Below are 24,323 nucleotides of genomic sequence, written 5' to 3' on the forward strand. Positions count from 1 at the left end.
AAGTCGGGTGTTGATAGTAGGTTGTTGTCTTTTGTACTGTCTACAATTTTGGTGATTCATGTTATTTTTTTAGGTATTATTTAGTGAAACCCTTTCAATAAACTGTTTTTTAATTTTAAATTGAAACTATCATTTAGTCTTAATTTATAAGTTGACCTTAAATGAATTTTACTATTATTTGTAGGTCCTATTGGTCATATATCCCTACAACCTGTTTCGGTTCATATACATCCTTAACTCTCAAAATATTCGGCTTGACCGTTCTTTATGAAGCTAAATCAAGAAAAGCGCTTCGGACGCATACTATTTATAAAGCGTTATTTTCATTTATTTATACCATCATTCTTCGATATACTGGAATATTTATTCCAAAACATTTTTTTATCATATCAGCCAAATTGAATGTTCACTTCTACTAAATATCCCTATAGCCAAATTTAATGGTAGTGATACACATCGCTAAAACAGCGCAGCAAAAAACATCATTCATTGTTGGGTTAATTGTTAATTAATACCGTAAAGTATTGTATCAAGTTGATATTATGAAGCTGACTATATAAGCAGATTACGAGGCGGGGACATATACCCACACATAAAACTAATGAATACGAAATTAGTATTGGAAATAACAAAAGAATTGAGCTGTAAAACTTCTTAATAATGCAACGGTAACAAACGACACAACAAGCTTCAATCTACACTAAATTAAAACACCGTCATTGTTATACCAACGTTTGTTTTTTATACTACGTTTTTTTGGAAAGTGTTTTCTGTAAATTATAAGAAAAACTTGCTTGCTGTATTTCACCAACATTTTGTTTGAACAGAGAAAGCACCGCGTTTATAATCCAATTTCAAAATGCAAATGTTGCAGTAAAATAAATATTTTTACTTATTCAAGACGGAACACAGCGGAAACATAAAATCAGAGCAGAAAATTGTAAGTATCTTTTGAGTTTTTAACGTTTTGTATATAATCTTGTTTTTATATTATTTAATTGGTTGAAAATACTAACTGATCCTTTATCCTTGATACATTTTTTCACTTAATATACATATTAGTTTATTTCTTCCATATATCTGTGTATATTTGATAGAAAATTCGACAAAATCGTATGCTATTGCGTAAAAAAGAATACATGCTGTATCATATTCGATCTTCTGAAGAAAAAAATCAAGACATAAAAATGCAACGCTAAAATGTGAACAATAAGAACAATTAAAAAGAATCGGAAAGACCAAGCATTGAGTTACTGAATTTGTTGACTTGAGGACACCATTCTGTCGAGTATAACTGGTATCATTAGTCGCGTAACTTTATGCGAGTCCCGTTATGTTTAAAACCAGTGAGTAGTCAACATTGTTTACTCAGGGTATAATATCCTGTGTTTCACTTAACTTGAAGTTCGGTATTTTTGTTGTACTTTTTTACAAAATTATATTCGGTAGTACATCTTTTGTCGTCCTTTATCCGTATAAACTTCCTTAACACACCATACCCCTTTACACCATTTCCATTTCCCTATTTTATCCGTAACTATATTCGTATTATTTGCAATTACCCATAATGCAATTTATTTACAGAGAAGAGTGGGGTTACACATTTTAATTGAAAAAAATGCAATAAAAAAAGGCGCAAATCCTAAAAATCGTTACCCATCGCACGATACAAATTCCACACCGCATTATATACAAATTCCACACTGCATCATACACAAATTCTAACTGCACTATTTATCATCCCATATTTCACCATACATCGTTACCAATACAAATATTATTGGAATTTTAAACTATTAAAGGGCTGACCTGTTTTAATTTTGATTTATATTTGTATTATTATTAGAAGGCTATTGTGCTGTATCTTTTACGTACATGTAGTAAAAAAAATGGTAGACCCTTAAACATTTACTCTTCCCTAACCCTAGAAAGTCTGATACAGTTTAACTTCGGTTTACTTTTTCTTCCCGATAACTCCCTACGTAATTATTGTTTTTGAATATTATTTGGAATGGGACCTTTCATTACCAAGGGATTTTAAATTGATAATGGACCATGCTTTCTTTTCAATATTGGCCATACAGTTTTGTTCCTTTTAAAAAAAGAAATTTAACAGACCGAAATAACGTGAGAAAAAATTCATAAACTGGAAACAGAACTTTAAAAATACTTATTCAGTTGATAACTATGCCAGAAAATGGACAAAACGTGAAACAGAAGCCGTACACACTCTTTCCGGGTAGTTAAGGGTGTGAGATCTTTGATACAAATCAGGATACAACAAATCTTCAAAGACCCAAATGTTGCTACACATTTGTCCTACTTCCACGACAACTGTGTTGTTGTTCCCACAGACAAAGATCTAAACAACATCGTTTGTTCGTTAATCACATTAAAATAAAAATTAAAATAACAAAAATACCGAACTCCCAGGAAAATTCTAGGAAAGTCCTTTATAAAATGGCAAAATCAAAAACTCAAACACATCTAACCAGATTGATAAGAAATTAGGTGTTGCCAATTCACTTGGTACCCCTAACATATACTTTATGGCTATTCATAACTTTGTATCTCTGTTTTCGACTATATAAAATAAGGATACCTCAGGTACAGTTAAATCTGCCTCGTGTGTAGACCTACATTTACATCTATGGGTCGGTTATAAATATAAATTTTCCATTATGTACTTTTCATTTATATGTGGCAACATAATAACAGTGCCTGCTCATAAAGTATATATCTCCTAGTTGATACGGATATTCCAGCTTACAAAGAAGCTATAGCATTAAGGGATCCAAAATGGTAACGTTGAAGTCACCCCTTCGAAAGTTTTACGGAGACCCCCATGATTCGGTTGACCGTAAGGATTTATCTGTGTCACAGATGACTATAGATATGTTCCATTTTTCGTAACTACAATCCCGTCCTCTATTCTTTGATTATGACATTACCGAATACAACTTATCAATGGTATCTACTTGCATGAACAACACAAAGGATACAATTAGTGGAACAGCAGAAACGTACACTTCCAAAGCACAAGCGTAACCTCGAGTTTTAGTGGTGTTAGTGTTATTCAATCTTAAGTTTTCTGTGTAATATTTTGTTATTGTTCTTCGTCTTTTCTTCGTTGTTCTATTCGGTAATAGTGTTGCTTGTTTTTATTTATTTACTAATGTATTTGTATTGCCATCTTGGTTCCTCCTATCTTTTTTTAATGATGTTACGGGTTATCTCTTGCGTCAATATGTTCTTCAATTGTTGCATATGTAAATAGAGATGATTTCAAATTGTCAGTAATAAAGGTTTCAAACATTTTAAATCGAAATACCGACAGCAAAACCAACACAAAGAAAAGGTAGACAGAAAAAATGACTATAAGTAAAAAAAAACAACATTCTAAACTGATACACAAATCACTTTTGCACTGTAGTTGAATTCATAATTGTCCAGGAATGTAAAATATTCTTGCTCCACGCACTGAAGCCGAAGGTTGAATTGGGTTAAATCCTGCGCACAAACGAGGAAGGAGAGAAGGACTGTTCAAGATTATAGTTGTTTAAGAAGGGTATAGTACACAAGACGATGAATTTAGTAAAAAGTTTATATAAAGGGTGTTTCAGGCTTTCTATGACTTTTACCAAAAGTTAATCGCCCTTTTCAATAGTTTTTTTTACTCTTTATTCAAATTTTAGGTAAATTCTTCCAAATCATTTCAAGCATTCCCCTGTTTAAATATTTCCTAAAACACGTTCACGAGTCTGTTATTAATAAGCAATATTACCCATGTCCCAATTTATCCCATTTCTTATATTTATTTCTTCTAGAAAGTAATTTAACTTGTTAAGGGTTTCCTCTGGAGATTATAATTCTTGGAATATTGCAAAGAGAGGAAACAAACACCTTTTATTCGAAAGATGACATGCATTGGCACTCATACCACATCTTCTTATATCTATGACATGAACAGTTCATAATAAAAACACCAATCAGATAATGGTATAAGAAGAAAAAAGAGACAAACGGTAATATACAAACCTACCTCTCAACTATGTTTCAATTTAATATATACCTTTATGTAAACTCATCATAGATACAAGGATTAAAAGTTTGTATGCCAGTCGCGCTTTTCGTCCACAAAAGACTCATTAGTGACGCTGGAATTCAAAAAGTTTTAAAATCCAGATAAAGTACGACGTTGAAGAGCATTGAAACCCAAAATTTCGAAAGATTTTGCCAAATACAGCTAAGGTAATCTATCCATGAGGTAGAAAATCCTTAGTATTTCGAAAAATGTATAGTTTTGTTAACAGAAAGATAATTTATAATTTAATATGACCATATCAATGATAATTAATGAAAATATAAAGATTGATAGCGAACAGCGCAATGTCTGAATTTAGTAGGCCTATCTGATCAAAATTTCAAGATTGAATAGATTACGACTCATTGAATCGGAACACCTGATAAAGGGAAATCAGTAAAAAAAATTTACCGACTAATAAAAACAATATCATACTTCTAACTCCTAAAACATAAAATCGAAGTAGATTTAAAAGAAATTGCACAAAATCGTGAAAGAATTGAGAATAGGTGTGTCACCAAAACCTGCTTCTAGTGTTTTCTTAATGCTTGCAGTTTCTTGTCTGGTCATTTAATAGTCATTTACGGAAACAGACAACATGGATATCTAATAATCAGTGATCTATGACGAAATTAAAACAATTAGCTCAGACAAAACACTCCAAAAGGGCGTTTACAAATATGTCACGAACGGTACTAGTTAAAATGATTACGTCTCGGTGACAGTAATTTCAGGCAATGCATTATATAAATATTTGTCATGCATTAAGAATAGGATTAATTAGTTTGAATCATACGATGGTTTCTCTACTCTTAAACTGCTTAAACTTCATAACTGTGCTTTTTAACATTATTCATAAATAAGCCAACAGTTGAACACTAACATTGGGGTTAGATGGTTACAATAATGTAATTAGACGTCTGTAAATAGCTCATGACTAATCTGTCTGAGACAATATGAACTAAGATAGAAATTCGCGCAGAGATCTATTTCAGAACTCTTAATGTCATAATAAGGTTATTTTGTATATATATATATATATATATATATATGGAGGGTTCCATGCATATTTTTATATTCAATACCAAGTTTTCTGTTTGTCTGCTGTACATCCTTTGTTTCAAGTCTTATATAGATATTTGGCATCAAGTATATATCTGATTACGGTTATTGAAGAAATAAGTGTCGTGCTCAGTTATATCGGTATCATATGTTTATTTCATATATATATTGTTGTCTGTTCAAAACCTTCTTGTGTGATCGAATCATTTACATATCCATTATAGTTACTTTGACATTGGTTTCTGTAATATTAATGGCATCATTTTCCCTTCTTATACAATCCCCGGTATTCAATTTTTTCTGACAAACGTTTTATACGTTTACTTGTGTTTTATATGTTAAAACAACTCAGATTGTGTCAATTTTTTCAATACCATCAAACACCATTTTTTAATATCTCATCATGACGACAGATGGTTAAACATTAAAATGAGTGACTTTTTTACGGAAATCGAAACTTAGTGTCGAGCAACTACTTCAAAATATGAAATATAAAATAATTAAGAAGAAGTTGACTAATCGAATACAATTAGTTAAACATGTCAAGCATACCGACCACATTGAACAATAAGTCGAATACATAATACATCTAGTGATGAATAGAGTATGGAAACTTCCACATAATTACCAGATGTTATAGCAGCATCATTTCTCTCATTGAGAGTCAAACCGCCAATTGGACTTTAACCAAACGGAATGACAAATACTCTATCACGATAAAATGGGGTCAAATAGAAAGACAGAAAATTGCGACGAAAAAGAGATCACCAAAAGCACGTCAAGATAGGAATAACCGTCGATGATAAGCCTTCCTCTCTCGTAAACAACAACAGTCAGGAGACCCGACTTTAAACACTGAGGAGCCGGAACAACCGCACCACCTCCAAATGACGAGATCTTGGAAATACCTCCGAATTCACTTCTGATATGGAAACAGGTAGACCAGTCACGTCCATTATAGATATTGATGACAACGACTTGTATCTCCTAGTAAGAAGCGATACACCACAATTGAGCAACTGCATCTACAAAGATCAACAGTTAGATACGTTTAACTACATCAAAAGAAATTTTGACACCTGGTTAGACGTTCGAAACAATAAGAACTTTTTGTACAGCTTAGAAAGAATGAAGGACATAGAAACCATTAGAAAACAGCTAAAACTTGAATTGTTATAGAATAAAGGGTGAAATAAGCCCCATGTCCAAATTGTTATACCTGTATGAAAAGAGCGAGATAAGCCCAAAAAGCCTTCCCTTGCCGCTAAAAAAAAAAAAAGAAAGAAAAAGAAGTTGAAATAAAGTAAAAAGGAAACGAACAAACATTTAATTCATATCTCGAAACAGATCATCATCGAACGTCTCTAAAAGATTTTGCAGTGTCGGTTTTCAAAGGCATGTATATATATAACTGACAGTTTTTGGATGAATTATGCATACAGTCATTCTCTACTCTTGCTCTTGTGAACAAAATCATGGCATTGAAGTATTCAATTTTTTATATTGTAAAATTTGCACATTGTTATTGTTGTGGAATTATTTTTTTTGTTATGACCATATTAAGCATGGATAATACATGTATTTCAATACTAAAGGAACAATGTGTGCAATGTGCAGTGATTAAAAATAGTGAAAGATTGACACAACGGCAGTGCATCTTTATATCTATAAACTGTTGTGCAACAATCCACATTTCATATAGCCCAACTTATGTAGTCACATCTATTGTTCCAAAACAAATTTGGAATCTAGCTAAATTATATAGATATAAGAAGATGTGGTATGAGTGCCAATGAGAAAACTCTCCATCCAAGTAAAAATTTATAAAAGTAAACCATTATAGGTCACAGTACGGTCTTCAACACGGAGCCTTGGCTCACACCGAACAGTAAGCTATAAAGGGCCCCAAAAAATTACTAGTGTAAAACCATTCAAACGGGAAAACCAACGGTCTAATCTATATAAAAAACGAGAAACGAGAAACACTTATGAACCACATCAACAAACGACAACTACTGAACATCAGATTCCTGACTTAGGACAGGTGCAAACAAATGCAGCGGGTTTAAACGTTTTAATGGTACCAAACCTTCACCCTTTTTCCTGAAACAATAGTGTAACATCACAACATAGAAAGACACACTATAAAATATCAACTGAAATAGCTTAACTCAATCAAAGGACATATTAACACCATTGAACATACACTGAACAAATAAATTTGACCTATGATAGAATGTAAATACAAAATAAATAAACTAAGGGAAGAATAATAAAAGTAACATGTTATATCGGTAAGAAATGTTAAACAATTAAAGAAAAACAATATGCTCGAACAAAAATACCATCCATTTGCAATAACTTTAAACACAGGTAAATGAAAATAATTTTGTTGTTAGGTATACCTGTACAGTACCAATAGAGAAAGGAAATATTTTTACAAAATAAATAATTATGAATACAAAATAAATAAACTAAGGGAAGAATAATAAAAGTAACATGTAATATGTATATTCTGCTTTTGCACACCTACTTGAAGGTCTTCAACGGTGAGCTATATCACCTAACAGCAAAATCATGACCGTCATACCAATACTATACGATACGATACGAAAGCTTTATTTATATTCGGTATAGTTTTAAACTACAAAACATAAGCCTAAGAGAGTTTTTAACTGAATACTTCAAACATATACAACAATATAAAACACAATCATGCAAGCGCACTAAAAACAGAGACAACACACATAAAAGTAAGCACATCACAACCATGGCTACAACTGTATAAGTAGACATTTGAATTGAAATATTGATACAATGTAGATTTCAATCTCAGACCTAATAAAGATAGTAAAATTTGTCATGATTTTGTCTATTTGCTTTTATATGAACAGAACCCTAATAACGACAAATAAGCGACGTAGAACAAACAAAATGTGTGTGCATATCCCTGTACAGTAATAAAAGATTTCCACTTACTTTTGAACCTTACAAATCATTAGATAAATAGATTACAATACTTTTGATTTTTGTGCAATGAGTTTTCACATGTTCCCTTTTAGTTCATTAAATCGCATTTTTTTTTTATAAAAACAGAAAAATGTCGTACGATGATCATTTACTGTAATCAAAATTTTAATGTACTTATCATGGTCATATATGTGTTGGTGGAACAGTTTTATTATTCATGTTTTTGTCATAAAATGTCATTCGATAAATATCAGTGAAAAAATTGTGATATAATGGCGATGTATATTTTAGTTTGTACTCTCTACGGCATTGTTTATAGCTGTTTATTACTTATCGGCAGCAACCCATGATACGAGATTAACAACTGTAACACTTCCCTCAGCTAAATTCAAATTACGCTCATAACTTAAGTGTGAAAATTGATACACATTCGGTGTGGATGCTATCCAGCAAATTTAATAAAATATCATATTTATGCATCCCACGATTTTCTTTACTCCCAGCAAATTTAGACATGCAAAGTGTAATTTGGAGGAATGTCGACAATATTAAGGTGCGTTATTTATTATGTTCACAATTCTGCATGTTATAAGTATTTATTTTTCAAACAACATATTCTAAAATGTATAATTTTCTGTTGATGATTTCATAGATTTCGGCCAAGATGTATGCACTAAGCTTATATTACTTCACTGATGTGGGGGGGGGGGGGGGAAACTACATGAAATACTTACAATGCATAAACGCCACTTCGTTCTTTATGTGTAACTACTATGAGATGGGCATATACATCTATTGTATAGCAGCCCAGCGAAAAAAATAACCAAAATACACATTAAGGGCAACACAAGTCTTCAGCAACAGACAGGTGTCTATACAATACGTCAAGCTCTTTATCATCCAAAGTCTATAAATGAATTATGACTAACGTTAACTACTAACGAGGACCTTGACTAAGGACAGGTACCTGAAAATGTGGCAGGGTTAACTAGTTTTTTTAAATCTCAAAACTCTCTTTTTAAGATGGTATAAAGTAAAACAACAAAAATACCGAATTCCAAGGAAAATGTGTTTTGTACATTATGTACTTTTCGATCAAAATATACAAACAGTTTGACTTAATGTCTATTACTGTTTTACAGCTATAAATGATGCCTTCGATATTCATAACAGCAGCTCTCACAACTGTATTATTAATGAAAGCGTTTGAATGTAGTCTACACTTTGGTACCAGTCACATATTTAGGGGATTAGAAAAATTGAAAAAGAGACAAGATGCCAGCTCGTTTGAACAGCATGTAAGTACAAATGTATGTTGTTCTAATGATTACAATGTTTTCTTTTTCTTCTCGTCCTATGCTATAAACAAACCTTTTTTCTAAACATATAATATAATTAGGAACGTGTATAATTATGACTTCAAGGTTGATCCTATAACATTCATTAAAGTTTGTTTTTGGATTCGCGGTTTGTGGGAGAATCATATTTTATCATTTTTCTATCTTGTTGTTTCAGACTTTGCACATAAATCAATGGAAATATACATTTCGTTTTGTTATGAAATTGACTAAAGTTATTGCTTTCCATTTTTTAAAATTTACATACAGGAAATGAGTCTATTCATTTGTTAATTATTATTGCCGTCTTATATGGTAATCTTTAATTGTTTTCATATTCATTCACGTTTACGACAATCTAATTTCTTTATTGTTTATCAACAGTTTTAATGCATTTGGTGGAAAACAATATTTAATCACTCGTGGTAGTGGATTTTTTTAATACGTCCTCGAAATGTTTCAGAATATTTTAAAATATAACTATTGAAAGAAGAGTAGAGAAATGTCAAACTCCTCATGGATTGATTGGTAAAGTCTGTTTCAATAATGTTTTCGTACGATATAGGGTTGAATTGGCCTATTATATTTTGTGACATTATCGAGCACTACCACCTTTGTTAATGCTACAGCAATGAAAAGACCAAGTTTTTCTCATAATTCAAGGCCGTACGGTTGCCTATAATTGCTTACATCCACTTCATTTGAACTTTGGTGGATAGTTGTCTCATTGGCAATCATACCACATCTCCTTGTTTTTATGAGGAATAGCAACCATTTTTTTTTAAAGTTACAAATGTAATAAAATACATAAAATATGTATGGCATTCAAAAAACCTTAAAACCAATACTGTCTGAGATCAATTTTGCCTGAGGAAAATTTCATTATACACATTGTACCATACAAAGTTATAATTTGTTTGTTGGATTGTTGTTTGTTTTACGCCCAGGGTTAAATATTTTTTTCGAATTGAAAAAGGGCATGTTGGATAAAATCAGAAAGTTAGTCTTTCACATGCCTACTACAGACTCCTTTAAGTGTCGTTTCAATAGTTCCTTAGCGTGCAGAGAAAGATGCGCTCACTCAACACATTGACAGGTTGCGTAATTAATGCATCCCACACAAACTCGAAAGGTACGGGAACATGTATATAAAAAATAGAAATTTAACATCCAAGCCAGTACTGAGAAATTCATCATGCCTCAAAACGCCCGAAAGAAATGTGTTTTTGCAATAATTTTTATCAACTACCAAAACTAAAAGCTTGAGACGACTTATGCATAATTTTTTTGTGAGTTAGATTAAAGGTATTTTGACGACAAACAAACAAATCACAAGGCCAATTTTTTAAAATTTGACATTCATATATGGTATAATGAAACTATTCATTCACTCATGTATCCTGATTTTAGTTAGTGCTCACAATTTACACTAATATTTCTCATTTGACAAAAATCATACAAACACTACAATGTACCCAGTATCTAAATCTCTAACTTGAAACAGGCAGACGAAACAAAAGTAAAATCAATAGAAATCAATATTTTTTATAAAATTGTATGCTGTTAATTCAGTGCGAACGTGTTTGTGAATTTATTTCCTTCAGATTGACTGGAGACCGAATGTATGGAAAGCCAAACATGTAACCGTTTGGGAGCATGATAACCAAAAGGGCATAAATAGAACAGTCCAAACCGCCTAAAGTCAATTCTCACTGTGAAAATTATTAAAACCTATGTTTTACTTTAATGGACATTACAAGACAGAAGGCATCATATAAATCATGCCAAAGCAAAGCCCAGGCTACAAGGCGGAGGGTACTTCTAGGGTCTGTCTGTCCACCAGTAGCGGTGCTGACCCATTGCAACACGTAAACAACCACATATAATTTCAGAATTCATAACACGTGTTTATGGATTAAACCTAATCAATAACGCTCGAGCCGGAGACTTGCAGATCCAAAATTATAAATGTTTGAAAGTATAACACTAGAAATAGCATAAAAACCAACAAAAACAGTCTGGGATCAATTTGCAACCCTAGTTTATAACAATTGCATAATTTAGTTAGCTTGAAAGACATCTTTTAGATCATACCAAAACAGAAAAACTGGCACATCAGCTTATAATTTTAGTTCATTGAATTTATATTGCTTTCACTTTGTCTGTATCTTGACCTTTTCGAAGTTGCTCCATCATCATGTTTTAATGCTTCAACATATACACGAAAAACATTTCATTTGATATAGATTTGACATATCCGGTAATGACAGCCGAGTTCTTTCTTTTGTTAATTATATCAGTAACAGAGAATGCTGACTGTTAGTTAATATCTACAAACAGTTCAATTCGTGTGAAAGTGAATACAATAGGACATAGTAATAGGATATTTGAATAATAAGTATGTACAGTGTTACAGTTTCCTATTGAGAAGTGCCAATAGGTATAACGTGACTTGAAACAATATACGAAACAATATCGTTAGCAGTGGTGCCTCTATAGAACAGAGCAGTTTTACATAAAGTGTTGCAAATGTATTGTCATGGATTTTAAGTACATTTTCATTGCAATAGACTCTTCTGACAATTCCCTACAGGTAAATTACAATGCACTTCAAGTTTTAAATCCTAGAAAAGATTACTATAGACTGTAAAAAGCGCAACATTACAGGTCTATTCAACGTTAATTGTGTAAAAGCAGTGCATGTTTTCTTCCATTGCTTTTATTGGCCTATCTAACATAAGTCTACATGCAATTTTTCTCTGATTGAGTTCTGTCTAATAATAGGATATCATGCAGACATCATGAAAGGATTCTGATTTTTACATGAGATACAGCTCTTAAATAATAATTCTTTGCAAGAGGGAATTTTATTTGTTTCAGAACAGTTTCAGTTTGGCGGTTTTACTTACTGGCCTCTACAAATACTATTTATTTCAATTATGACGATTTGAAATAGTTACTAGCATATCACAAAAACTGGCGATTTCAATCAAATGTTATGATGGGATTTCATCAAAGCTGTTAGAAGAGTTGTTTCGATTTTATTTTGTTCCTCGAGCGGCATTTTCCAACCAACTATGGTAGATACCTTAGCTAGCTTTCTTGTAGTTGCGACTACATTTGTTTTCCAAATTATATGCGTTTTTCATTTTCTTGTACACGTAAGTGTTCAATCTATTGATATCTTCACTGTGCATGTATTCATGGTGTCTTTTAGTTTTACGACATACGATCTAGATAGTCAAAGGAGGGAAGGGGGGGGGGGGGGGTGCTCCAATAAATCTTGTTCAACCCCAGCACATTGTGTGTCTGTATGAAATAAGACTATCTGGACCTTGTGTTGTTTGTTGTTGTTTGTCTTTATTTCAAATTACACGTCTGCTTGTTACCGAAGTCGTTTGTGTTGTTCGTTGATGTGGACTGGTTTACTGTCTAGTATTTTACTGATTCCTGTTATCCTTTTTCGTAATATGTGTAACAAAAATTCACGACTTTTAACGAAAGCTAAATCATTTTAAAAAAAAATATATAACAATTGAACTTCAATGTATGTACAAAACAAGGAAATGTTTTAAGAATGCCACTCATACAACTATACACTATAAGTCTAAAGGAAAAAGATATAAACAATTACAGGTCACCAACAATGAGTAAAACGCATAGCCTCCAATGAGCAATTAAAGACCACTGGATGACAAAAGGTGTAACAATTCACTTATGAAAAAACGAAAAACCAGTATGACAGACAGCAACCAACAACAATGGAGCGGAGAGGCAGCAAATTCCGATTTCCACGTCTTTGGTTTAACCTTGACGCAAATCAATCCCATGACCCGTTCAGAAAGGAATCTCAAATAAGAAAAGAAAAGTCGTCCTATTTATCATAAATTTTTATACGGGAATTTTCATTATAGACTATCATCCAGGTCTAGAAATTAACAGTCGTTATTTTTTTGGTATTAGTAAGATTCTATTGAGGTAGATAAATGCCATATGTTTTATTTAGAAAAATATGTAAAATGAGTACATCTAGATATCCGTAAGTAACCCGATTAATTCAGTCGTTATATTCCGCTGCTCTACGATGGCTGCATTCGCGTGGGAGAAAATCGGACACGGAGAGGGATTGAACCATTCGAGTTCATCCGCATGCATAGTAAAACAATATCTATCGAGTAGCTCGCCTCTGAACTTGATACACATCTCTTCGAACTTTTTATATTTTGCGTTTTTGGATTTGCAAACCAGTGTTGGAAAATTGTTTGTTGAAATATCCAAAAAGTAACTTTAATTGCTTAGAATTTCACGTGTTTCCTTTAGTGATCTTCGTTGATGCTTCAACAATCTGTGGGCATATTTACGATATAACTGGGGTCTTGGTGAATGCGACTAACTACCAAAGATCTACCATCACGGTGTCTCTTTTCGTTTTATTGCGTTGTGTTGTTGCTTTCTCGTTGACGTTTACATATTATTCCACTGTTTAAACATATTGATAGTTTAATCAATATTTGATTGGTTGAGACTATCCCACGTGTCATTGAACAAATCTTCATATTCCATTCTGAGGATCATATTCCCCTCTGAAATGTCGGGATTACTTCGTGCGACGTTACGCGCGGTTAATGTACATAACGTTTTGAACTTCTTATTCTTCTTAAAATAGCGATAGCAAAAATCATTATCATGTTCAAATTTATTTCAGACGATAAAACAAAAAGACTTATAATTAAATTTTGATCCTTACTGTTTATCAATGGGTATCTCGTGTTTAGTTTGACTTACAAAAACAAGCGGATAAGAAAAAAAATGTATGCAAAATAATATTTAATGTATAGATAGTAAACAAAGCATGGGCAGTGGAATAAAACATTCATTTCCCTTTGCCTCGGGAGATATGAAGATTTGCTCACCCTCGAAAAATCATATTTCCCTCGGGCAGAGCCCTCGTGAAATATGAATATTCTTGGGTGAACAAATCTTCATATCTCCCTCCGGCACGGGAAATAAATGTATAGTATCGCCTTATTCAACTGAATTATCCTTTTGGCATTAAATATATGAATTGCTCTGGTTTACTGTCATGGAAACGATTACAGCTCTATTGTCTCTGATCGTAAGATTGTTCAGGATATTGTAAAACTAGATTGAAACTATTTATATAAAAAAATATGTTATGTAAATCCTTACAAAGTGGAGGCTTAATAATCACAACTTCTTGCAAATTAAAAATTGTACAAAAGAATATAGCAGTGTACATGTACGAGAGCCAAAGTACATACATAATTGGAATATATAAACTAAAGCTTTAAATAAAACATATATTGCTAATTTCGTACACGTGGAGTTATAGACATATGTATTTAGATGCAAATGTAATTTCATGAACTATGTATATTCATTGGAGGCAGTCAGCATTGATTTCAAGTACTGGAAAAATGCATTCGAGATAGTGTTATTATCACATTACTCATTCAGTTTTAAAATTGAGCAGTTTTCAAGTAGACAAACACCTTTCTGGGTTTTTTTTTTCATGAAATCCTATATAGATATATAGATATATTTTCCATTTTCATTGAACTAGAACACATTTTTGTTTAGGAGTCAGCTGAAGCCCGCCTCCGGGTGCGGGTTTTCTCGCTGTGTTGAAGACCCTTTGGTGGCCTTCGGCTGTTTTCTGCTCTTTGGTCGGGTTGTTGTCTCTTTGACACATTCCCCATTTCCATTCTCAATTATATATTCCTTGGTGATGGCCATCGTTTGATAAGACATAGTTTGAAATACTAATATGAAACCATCGACTTCTACATGTATCAGGTAAAGCCATTACTCCTGTCCGTTTTTATTTCCAATGCAAAAGATCTTCTTCCAAGTATTTCCCATATTGATCTATTGTGTATATATGCTGTTCCGAAACGCCCTTATAGAGTTTGAAATTTACATAAATCTTTGTATTAGTTTTGTAATTTACAATGAGATTATGGGACAATATTATATAATTATAGCCTTTGTATGAGGTCGATACGATGTAATATCGACCTAAGATAAGCATATTGACTGAGGACGAAGGCCTAGGTCAATATTACATCGTAGTGACCTCAACCAAAGGCTACAATTATTATATTATTAATCAACAACTATTGCATGAACAATGTAAAATTGGGGATTTCTAGAATGTACTTTTAGTAACATGCTGTATGCCCTGTGCAATATGAAGTTTTTGACCTACGAAAACTAAACACAACAGTATTGGCGTGCAAACTGAGTAGATACAAATGCACATGTGATCAAGTTTTACCGAATCACAAATCCTTAGAGTATTCGATTAATAGTATAAGACAGTATTTGTTAGATTGCTATGTCAGATATAATTTATTTATTTGTTGAAATTACACCAGAGATATGTGTTTTTAAAGCGCAGATATAAAGCGTGATCGACTTTACGCAAAGAATTCTAAATGGCAGGGTATAAGGGACCATCTTGAACTTGCAGCGAGTTTTTACTATATGTTGAAGGCCCCATTGTGACTTAGAAATGAGGGACAGCAATAAAAGTACTTATATATAAAAATAAGAAGATGTGGTATGATTGCCAATGAGACAACTCTCTACAAAAGACCCAATGACACAGAAATTAACAACTATAGATCACCGTACGGCCTTCAACAATGAGCAAAACCCATACCGCATAGTCAGCCATAAAAGTCCCCGAAATGACAAATGTAAAGCAATTAAAACGAGAAAACTAACGGCCTAATTTATATACAAAATAATGAACGAAAAATAAATATGATACACAGCAACAAACGACAACCACTGAATTACAGGCTCCTGACTTGGGACAGGCACATACATAATGTGGCGGGGTTAAACTAGTATGAAGGCGTCAATCCTCCCCCTAAAATGGGACAGTGGTGTTACATAAGAACTGTCCATTTGCTTTTTTCATGAAGTTATTTTGTGTCATGAACTGAGACATCGTATCTTTTCTTTTCCATTATCAAATCACACATTTTACGTATTGCTACCACATCAAATTGATACAAAATATCAATCAAATAGTATTGTTTCAAAGTATCTCACTAAAATTTAAAAATAACTGACAATTGTGTAGGCTACTGTATTCGTATAAATGTACATAATATTGACCACCGTTGTAATATTTTTAGTATCCAAACAAAATTACGAACTCCAATACGGACTATCTATACAGAGCATTTCGACCACCATGGTCCATTTTGGCTCAGTGAATACTAAGAAGTAGCTTAAGTCTGTGTATGAAGTATCGATACAGAATAACATTTCTATCCCCAAGTTCGCACAAGTTTTGTTCATTTATGTACCACACAAATGCTAAATGGAAAAAAAGAATTTTATACAATTATAACAATAACTGTAAATGTGACTAGGTGAGTTTACTAAAGAACATAGATAGGTAGGGGTCAAGTAAACACCACAAACAGAGGGAAACTAATGGAGTTGAACTTAGTTGAGAAAATAAACAAACTCAATTATGAACTGTAGGTTAATGGAAATGCAACTCGGATGATAGTGTTCACATGTTTAACATTTTTATGCATGTAAATAAATAGAAACCAAACGACACACACACAAACAAAATCAAAAGCCAAAAAACAAAACAAAACAAAACAAAACAAACAAACAAACAAACAAACAAACAAACAAAAAAGCACTAAACCCCCTAGGTCTACAAAAGTAGTGGATTTAACAGTCTCATCAAATTCATCATAGCAACCTAGAATATTTAGATTTAACTTAAGATACCCCCCCCCCCCCCCCCCCCCCCATTTTAGTGGCGTTCGTGTTGCGCAGTCTTTAATTTTCATTTGTAGAGTTATGTAGACCTGTGTTTGTTTTTTCGTTTTTGCCAGGGTGGGGTTGGTCTTTCTCCTGAATTTTGAATTTCCATTTGGTATTATATTCCGCCTCGTTTTGTAGACAAGCTCATGAACATGCGACAGAGTTAGATTAGTTTTAACACTCAGATAGCGAAAATATTTTTACTTTTTCTAATTTACAGGTATGTTTTGATGTTCGACAGCTTGTAGGTAAGTCAGTATATTCACATAAGTTACCGTGAATGCTGAGATTATAAACATAAAATAAGTTAGTATATTTACATAAGTTACCGTGAATGCTGAGATTGTAAACATAAAAAATAGTGATTCACCATCCTAAAACAATACGTGTTATCGATCAGAAGAACTACAATTATGACAATAACAAATTACTGCCGTTTTCAGACTGATATATTCTCTGTTTATTGTGTGCCCATATACAAGATTTGTCGACAAATTGCATAAATAAAGTTACGACGATTGAATGCCATGTTCAGTTTTAAGCCACACTAAAATACCTTATGGTGTGTAATTTTATGGTTGATATTTTTTATTCATTTATATATCTAAGTACAAAAACAACAGTATTCATCATTTGCCGTTTCAAGCTGAATGTACAATTCAGGGACTGCATGACCCCATCAATGCTAAACCATAAGTTGCGTTTGAGTATGAGGTTTCTATAATGGATAACTTTGATTGGTACTCTGTGAACGCGGTCGAAAATTTAAGATTTTAAATGTCAAAATTTCGACTTGAAAAATAAAGTTCAATGTCAATTTTATTTTTACTATTTCCCTAATACGCTTCCGTACATTTCAGCATTACATCTTTATCTTTATCAATTTTATGATTTCTTGTGGGTGTGAAGTTGAAGAAGAGTTTTATTAGTATAAAGCATAAAACAGATATATATCATTTCCAGTGTTTGGTTAACAGTTTGAAACATATGAAAAACGTGAGACAGAATAATCCGTTTCTTGTCAAAGATAGCAAAAAACTAAAGTCAACATTATTTCTACCATTGATTTCTCAATAAGAAAAGATTTGTTTTGCAAAAACCTAATTCATTACGTCAATCATGCATCAATCAGGACTTTATTTTGGATTAAGTAGAAACAATTTGTTTAAATAAAACAAGAGGCAGAAAAGTAATGATGAGAAATAAAACCAATGGCATTTACACAAATGATCAGATATCTACGTAAATGGTTTTGTTGGCTTACATCGTTTGTGATTTATTGTATAATGTCAATCTGTGAAATGGTCCAATATATTAATGCAAATAAATGATTCTCTACTTACCTGTTTGTGCTTTGTTGTATTCATATAAACCTAACATGTTATTTCGTTAAAGAATATGCATAGTATAATTTCGTCTACCAACCTTGTATGTCTTTAAAGGCATATAAATAATGACAAAAACATGCAAGGTTTGATCAAATTTCAAGTCTTGTCCTCAGTGGGAACAAAGTCTCGTCGCTCTTCAAACATTGTTATTGTCTGGAAGTTTCATTGAAAAAATAAAAAAAATAAAACCAATATATATATTTTTTCCATATCTCATGAAATAGAATACCCGGTACCATGTTAAAAAAATCCCAATTGATCAAATATATACACTGTTGTTTTCTCATCAAAAACTCTCATGGCAAAAAACTCGAAAATGTTATTCTCAAGTATATCAAATTAAATCAATTTTTTTCATCCAAGATCCGATATTTGAACTTAAAAGTTTGAAACTTAAACATGCCATTGGTCTGATTAAATTTTTAATTCCTGAAAAGATAGATGAATATCAAATCCTCATCTTCGAAATTGGGTGCTGTGTTTTTTTATCATTTTGCGCAAAATAAATGATGTCTTAGTTAATAACACGGTATTTTCGCACTTGTAGACTTGGTAAGATTTTCATTATCATATGCATTTGCACGGCTAATAAATGATTTTCATTGGATAATGTGACAGACGTTTTAGGCTTCCTATCATATTTTAAAGTAATTTTGAATTCAACCTTGTGTATCGTTACTATTGGCGACTGGTTTATATATATTATATAGTAGATATGATAATGTATAACCATTTGTGTTTTAATTTGTTAGAGACAAGCATAGTGAAGTTTAAATATCTGCCTAATCCCCCCCCCCCCAAAAAAAATATATATATATATAAAAATTATACATATAAAACAAGATCATCATTTGCACTTGCTAGGATTTGATTTTTCCAAAACATTGATTTTGCTTTGCTTTTTTTGCAGCATTTAAAGCTCAGTTTACAGCTTTCATTGATAAAGACAATGACGGACGAGCATCTTTCAAGGAAATCAAAAGTTACTTACAAAAATATGATCCTGACGTAACAGAAAAGCGAGTACAAGATTTCGTAGTCAGACGAGACACAAACGGTATGAGTAATCATTTTTTGGTTTATGATAAATTTTACTTGAGATAAAATTAATTCTAGGTTAAAGGGTTTCTACTGTTTTGTTGCATAGACATTTTCCATAACATCTAAATTGATGAATCAATTATAAAAATAATATATGAAATTTTGTTCCGACTTTTGATATACAAATAAGGAGATGTGGTATGATTGTCAATGAGGAAAATTCTTCACCAGAGTTCAAATGTCGTGGATGTGTTTAGTTAGCCTATTCCCTTATTCAAACGTCGCTCGTCAAAAATCAATCTTGTTTCTTGCCAAATTGGGTTATCTCCTTAAACCAGAATATTCTTGGCAATTGTAAAATATCTCCTATAAGCACTAATTCTTGGCAATCGTAAAATATTTAAACATTTCATTGGTAACAAATACACAAATTTTAACAGAATGTATGCCTTGTCATTGAATAACATTCGTACATTTGCAACTTCTATAGATATAAGAAGATGTGGTATGAGTGCCAATGAGACAACTCTCCATCCAAGTCAAAATTTATAAAAGTAAACTATTATAGGTCAAAGTACGGTCTTCAACACGGAGCCTTGTATATTTATATAAAGCTAATAATGATGAGATTTATTTAAACATTATGCAGGTGATGGCGATGTGGACTTCATTCCTGATTACCTGTCTGAAATATCAGCACCAAACTACAGTGCGTCTATGGCCAAGGAATGGTTCGAACTAGAGGATAGTAATCATGATGGTTATGTGTCACGTGATGAATTAGTCAATATTGCCCAGAATATTGGCATGTCCCCCAGAGAAGCACTCGAAACTGCGGAAGGATATTACATGATAGCTGATGTAAATGGCGACCATCGTCTAACCTGGAATGGTTAGTATGTTTTTTTTTATTTTGCAGTAATAAATCAACCAATCAAACAAATATATTTTCAAGTGAAACAAGCTAGATGTTTTACAATAAAAATGAAAATGGCAATTTTATCAATAGATATCAGTAAAAGGATAAGAACAAAAACGCATCATTTAAAAACAAAATTGCTAGTTGAACAGAATAAATGCAGATTAAGTTGTCCATTTGGTTTCATTCTCTGCACGCGTTTAGTTAATTTCTATAGTTATATATTTTATCTTTGAGGTCAAAAATGTCTTGCCAGCTACCGAGCTGCATGGTAAAACATTTTCATGAATAACATAAAAGCGATTGAAATATTATGGATTTGAAAAAAAAGGTGACAGTCGGCGCAGCTTAGGGTCAATATTATGGTGTAATTGAAAAGCCACGAGAAAATGTCTGATTAATAATATTTTCCTTACTTAATGTTAATGCCAGTTTGACTCCTGAGATTCCTACGAATAAATAGTAATTCAAACCACTTCTGCTTTAATCTGAACTATGTTCTATAAATTAAACTATTTGAAAAATGTAAAATTTATAAAATGTTTAGCCAGATTCTGGTATTATTTTTTTTGTTCTGTTCATTGCTGTTAAAGTTGAAGGTCGATTGAAGGTCAAGAGAGCATGTTCTCCTGTACGTGTAAGATAACCAGATTTACATTTAGTTTATATGTGTCGCCTTTCTACTAAACTGCTTCTGCATGATATATGATTATATTAGAACAATCAAGCTAATATGAAAGAGAAACTGTATTGAAAATATCTGTAACACAGAAATTGACGAAAAAGAAAGAAAGTCCATTCCAAAAGAGCTTGTGCATACATTTATATCTTTCGATGATCCCCCCTCCTCCCCCAATCCTTACACGGAGCGGGGACAAATAGATGTCGGGCATTTTGTTTGTCCACCTTATTAGAGCTCTTATCTTCTTAACGTATTTTGATAAAATTATTATGAAAGGTGTATACCTGCAATATTTCAATCAAGTTTGAAACCTGGTGCTGATAGATTTTGCAATACAACGTATTTAGATAAAATTTAAAATTAAATTTAAGGATTGTATTAACAGTATTACTAAGAGTTCCGAGGCAGTGCCAATCGAAACAACGGTACGATTTTATTATGGAAACATAGATTTTAAGAAAATTGTACTTTAAGTTGATATAAGTACATATGAAAGGAGTATGACAAATAAAGGCCGATTGGGAAAAATCGAGAGTTATGCCCTTGGCAAATATAAATTATGTGAAAAATGCCTTCTGAACAGCCACCCTGACGTGAAAGTATAAAAATAAGAAGATGTGGTATGAATGTAATTGGAACAATTATCCATAAGAACCAAAATACAAAGATGTAAACAATCATAGGCCACCGTACGGCCTTCAACAAAACCATATAATGATTCTATTGAAATGCCTATTCGTTACAGAATTCTACTGGTCTTTTAAAATTTGTCAGCACTGACCGACTTTTTTTTATACCTTTAATCAAATTTGAACTTTAAGTACAGCTGCATTCCGATATTAACGATATTAAACAGTTTCAATGAGACAAATTTGTGTATTCCAATGGGGATTACATCACAATAATAGAAATGGAAGCAATTAATAGTTCCGTGATGACAATAGGTCATGATTGTATTTTAGTCTTTGTTTATGGATTTCCGTAATTTGATTATATGTCAACGGAAATGTTTAAAAAAAACAGAACATCCTGCTAAACGTTATTTGGGATTAGAAAACATATGACATTTTCGATCAAAATTTTTTGAGTAATTTAAGATTTATTGAACTTATACATGTTATAAATGAATTTGATTTCAAATTGAAACTTCGTATCAATATAAATTGGTATGGTGATAGTGTTGATTGTATTTATATTCTAGCAAAAAATCTTTGAACTTTGAATGCTTCAATCTATTTTCTCTGTCATATTATGTTTTAGCATGGGAATCCGCATAATTCGATGACACCTTCATATTATGTTTCAAAGACCATAATATTTCATGATTGTCTTTGATTTGGTTGATCTAGCATTTCAATTCCACTAGTCTAAGACTGGCCTAACATGAAACTGTTCAATTGTTAGCAGAGTATTCAATTCGTTCGAGTATAGAGTTTAAGTGATATATTCAGCGCTGAATATATTTTTTTCTTTTTCAGAGTATGTTACCCTCTTTACGTAAATGAGGCGAATACAGCAATATGGTTAAACATACAGACTTTATCATTTCTGTGCATTTTACAATTATTGTTATATATTTTCTGTCATTTCAATACTTGTTTCAATTTTTTTTCTATTTCACAATAAACATTATACAGAACGATTACAATTAATAAGTCATTATATTGAATTTAGCGAAGAGGATTGTAGTACAGTCTTATGAAATGACAAATACAGAGGTATTGCACACTTTCCCCGTTACTTATTTCACTCAGAAGGGCACGCAAGTAATATAAAACTACTTGAATTTCAACAGGTACATTGTGTGACAAACGAGGTACTGTGGGCAAAGCTCACAATATGATACCCCTGCTACGTCTATGATTTGGTAAAGAAAACCCTTAAAAAAATTGACATTATATGGTATGGTTTCTGAGAATTTTTATTTCTATAAAATTATTCTGATTAGGGATATAGGAGTAGAACTTGTGGATACAAATGTGTACTGAAGTGTACATGTGATTTGCTGAAAGAAACCATTAAAATCATTAAGAAAAAAGAGGTGCCCAACAGTATCATATGGTTAAGATTATGAGAATGTTTCAATAACTGTAATTTGTGGTTAAAGAGAGGTTGCAAATACAAAATGGATAACCCTAAATAAAGCAAAGGCAAAGTCCATGCTTTGAATAGGGAACCCCTAAACATGATTCTGATTAAAAAAATGGAAGATGCACAAAAGATAATAAGAGAAATTCATTGGCTCTTTGATCGGGTTGTTGTCTCTTTGACACATTCCCCATTTCCATTCTCAATTTTACTACATTGTAATAAGGGGTTTAGGCGGAGTTTTGGATACAGAATGTTTCAATGAATTGTAATTAGGGGTTTTACAAAATGGGTAACCCAAATAAAACAATGGCGGAATCCTTTATACTATAAGGAAAATCCAAATATGCATGGTTCTGATCATAAACAAAACAAGAGATGCAGAAAAGAATTATATGGTTAAGATTGCATGGGAGAAATTTTCGGTCATTTGTAATAACAGGTTTAGGAAGAAATTGCAAATACATTATTAGCACCTCCAAATAAGGCAATGGCAAAGTCCATGATGCTTTGGTTACAGAAATTATAAAATAAATCTGATGAACAAAAATTTGAAAATAGGAGATGCACAAAAGCATCATATGGTTAAATTCGTGAGATAGTTTCAATAAATTGTACATTGTAATAAGGGGTTTAGGAGGAGTTGCTGATACAAAACGGGTTCACCTAAATAAAGCAATGACAAAGTCCTTGTTTCGTTAAGGAAAACTAAAAAGTTTCACGAAATTATGATTTTTGATAACGAAGTAGCGGATACAAATGTGTACTATAGCTTGCAGATATGACGAAGTCCATGTTATCCCATACTTAACCCCAAATTTCTTTCAGATGAAGAAATAGGGGGTGCAAAAGTGTATAATGTAAGTGAGATAATGTGAAAGTTTCACAAAATTCTATCAAGCGGTTCAGTGGCAGATGCGGATATACAAAA

The 24,323-nt window shown here is 32.3% G+C and overlaps 1 protein-coding gene across 1 annotated transcript; it reads left to right on the plus strand.

Moving 5' to 3' along the window:
- Window positions 1-651: 651 nt before the first annotated feature.
- On the plus strand, window positions 652-22,948 carry LOC127738279 (calmodulin-like). Its single transcript, XM_052249467.1, has 6 exons — window positions 652-940; window positions 9,259-9,414; window positions 17,495-17,522; window positions 19,573-19,719; window positions 20,353-20,595; window positions 22,783-22,948. The coding sequence occupies exons 2-6, from the start codon at window positions 9,265-9,267 to the stop codon at window positions 22,803-22,805; spliced, it is 591 nt and encodes a 196-aa protein (XP_052105427.1). The 5' UTR covers window positions 652-940; window positions 9,259-9,264; the 3' UTR covers window positions 22,806-22,948.
- The last annotated feature ends 1,375 nt before the right edge of the window (window positions 22,949-24,323 follow it).

This window comes from Mytilus californianus, unplaced genomic scaffold (assembly GCF_021869535.1).
Source record: "Mytilus californianus isolate M0D057914Y unplaced genomic scaffold, xbMytCali1.0.p SCAF_4, whole genome shotgun sequence".
Classification (NCBI taxonomy): Eukaryota; Metazoa; Mollusca; class Bivalvia; order Mytilida; family Mytilidae; genus Mytilus; species Mytilus californianus.

Coding starts and splice junctions, on each gene's coding strand:
- LOC127738279 (XM_052249467.1), top strand. CDS start 9,265: ATGATGCCTTCGATATTCATAACAGCAGCTCTCACAACTGTATTATTA. Junction 17,523..19,572: donor TGATGTTCGACAGCTTGTAG/GTAAGTCAGTAT, acceptor CTTTTTTTGCAG/CATTTAAAGCTCAGTTTACA. Junction 19,720..20,352: donor AGTCAGACGAGACACAAACG/GTATGAGTAATC, acceptor AACATTATGCAG/GTGATGGCGATGTGGACTTC.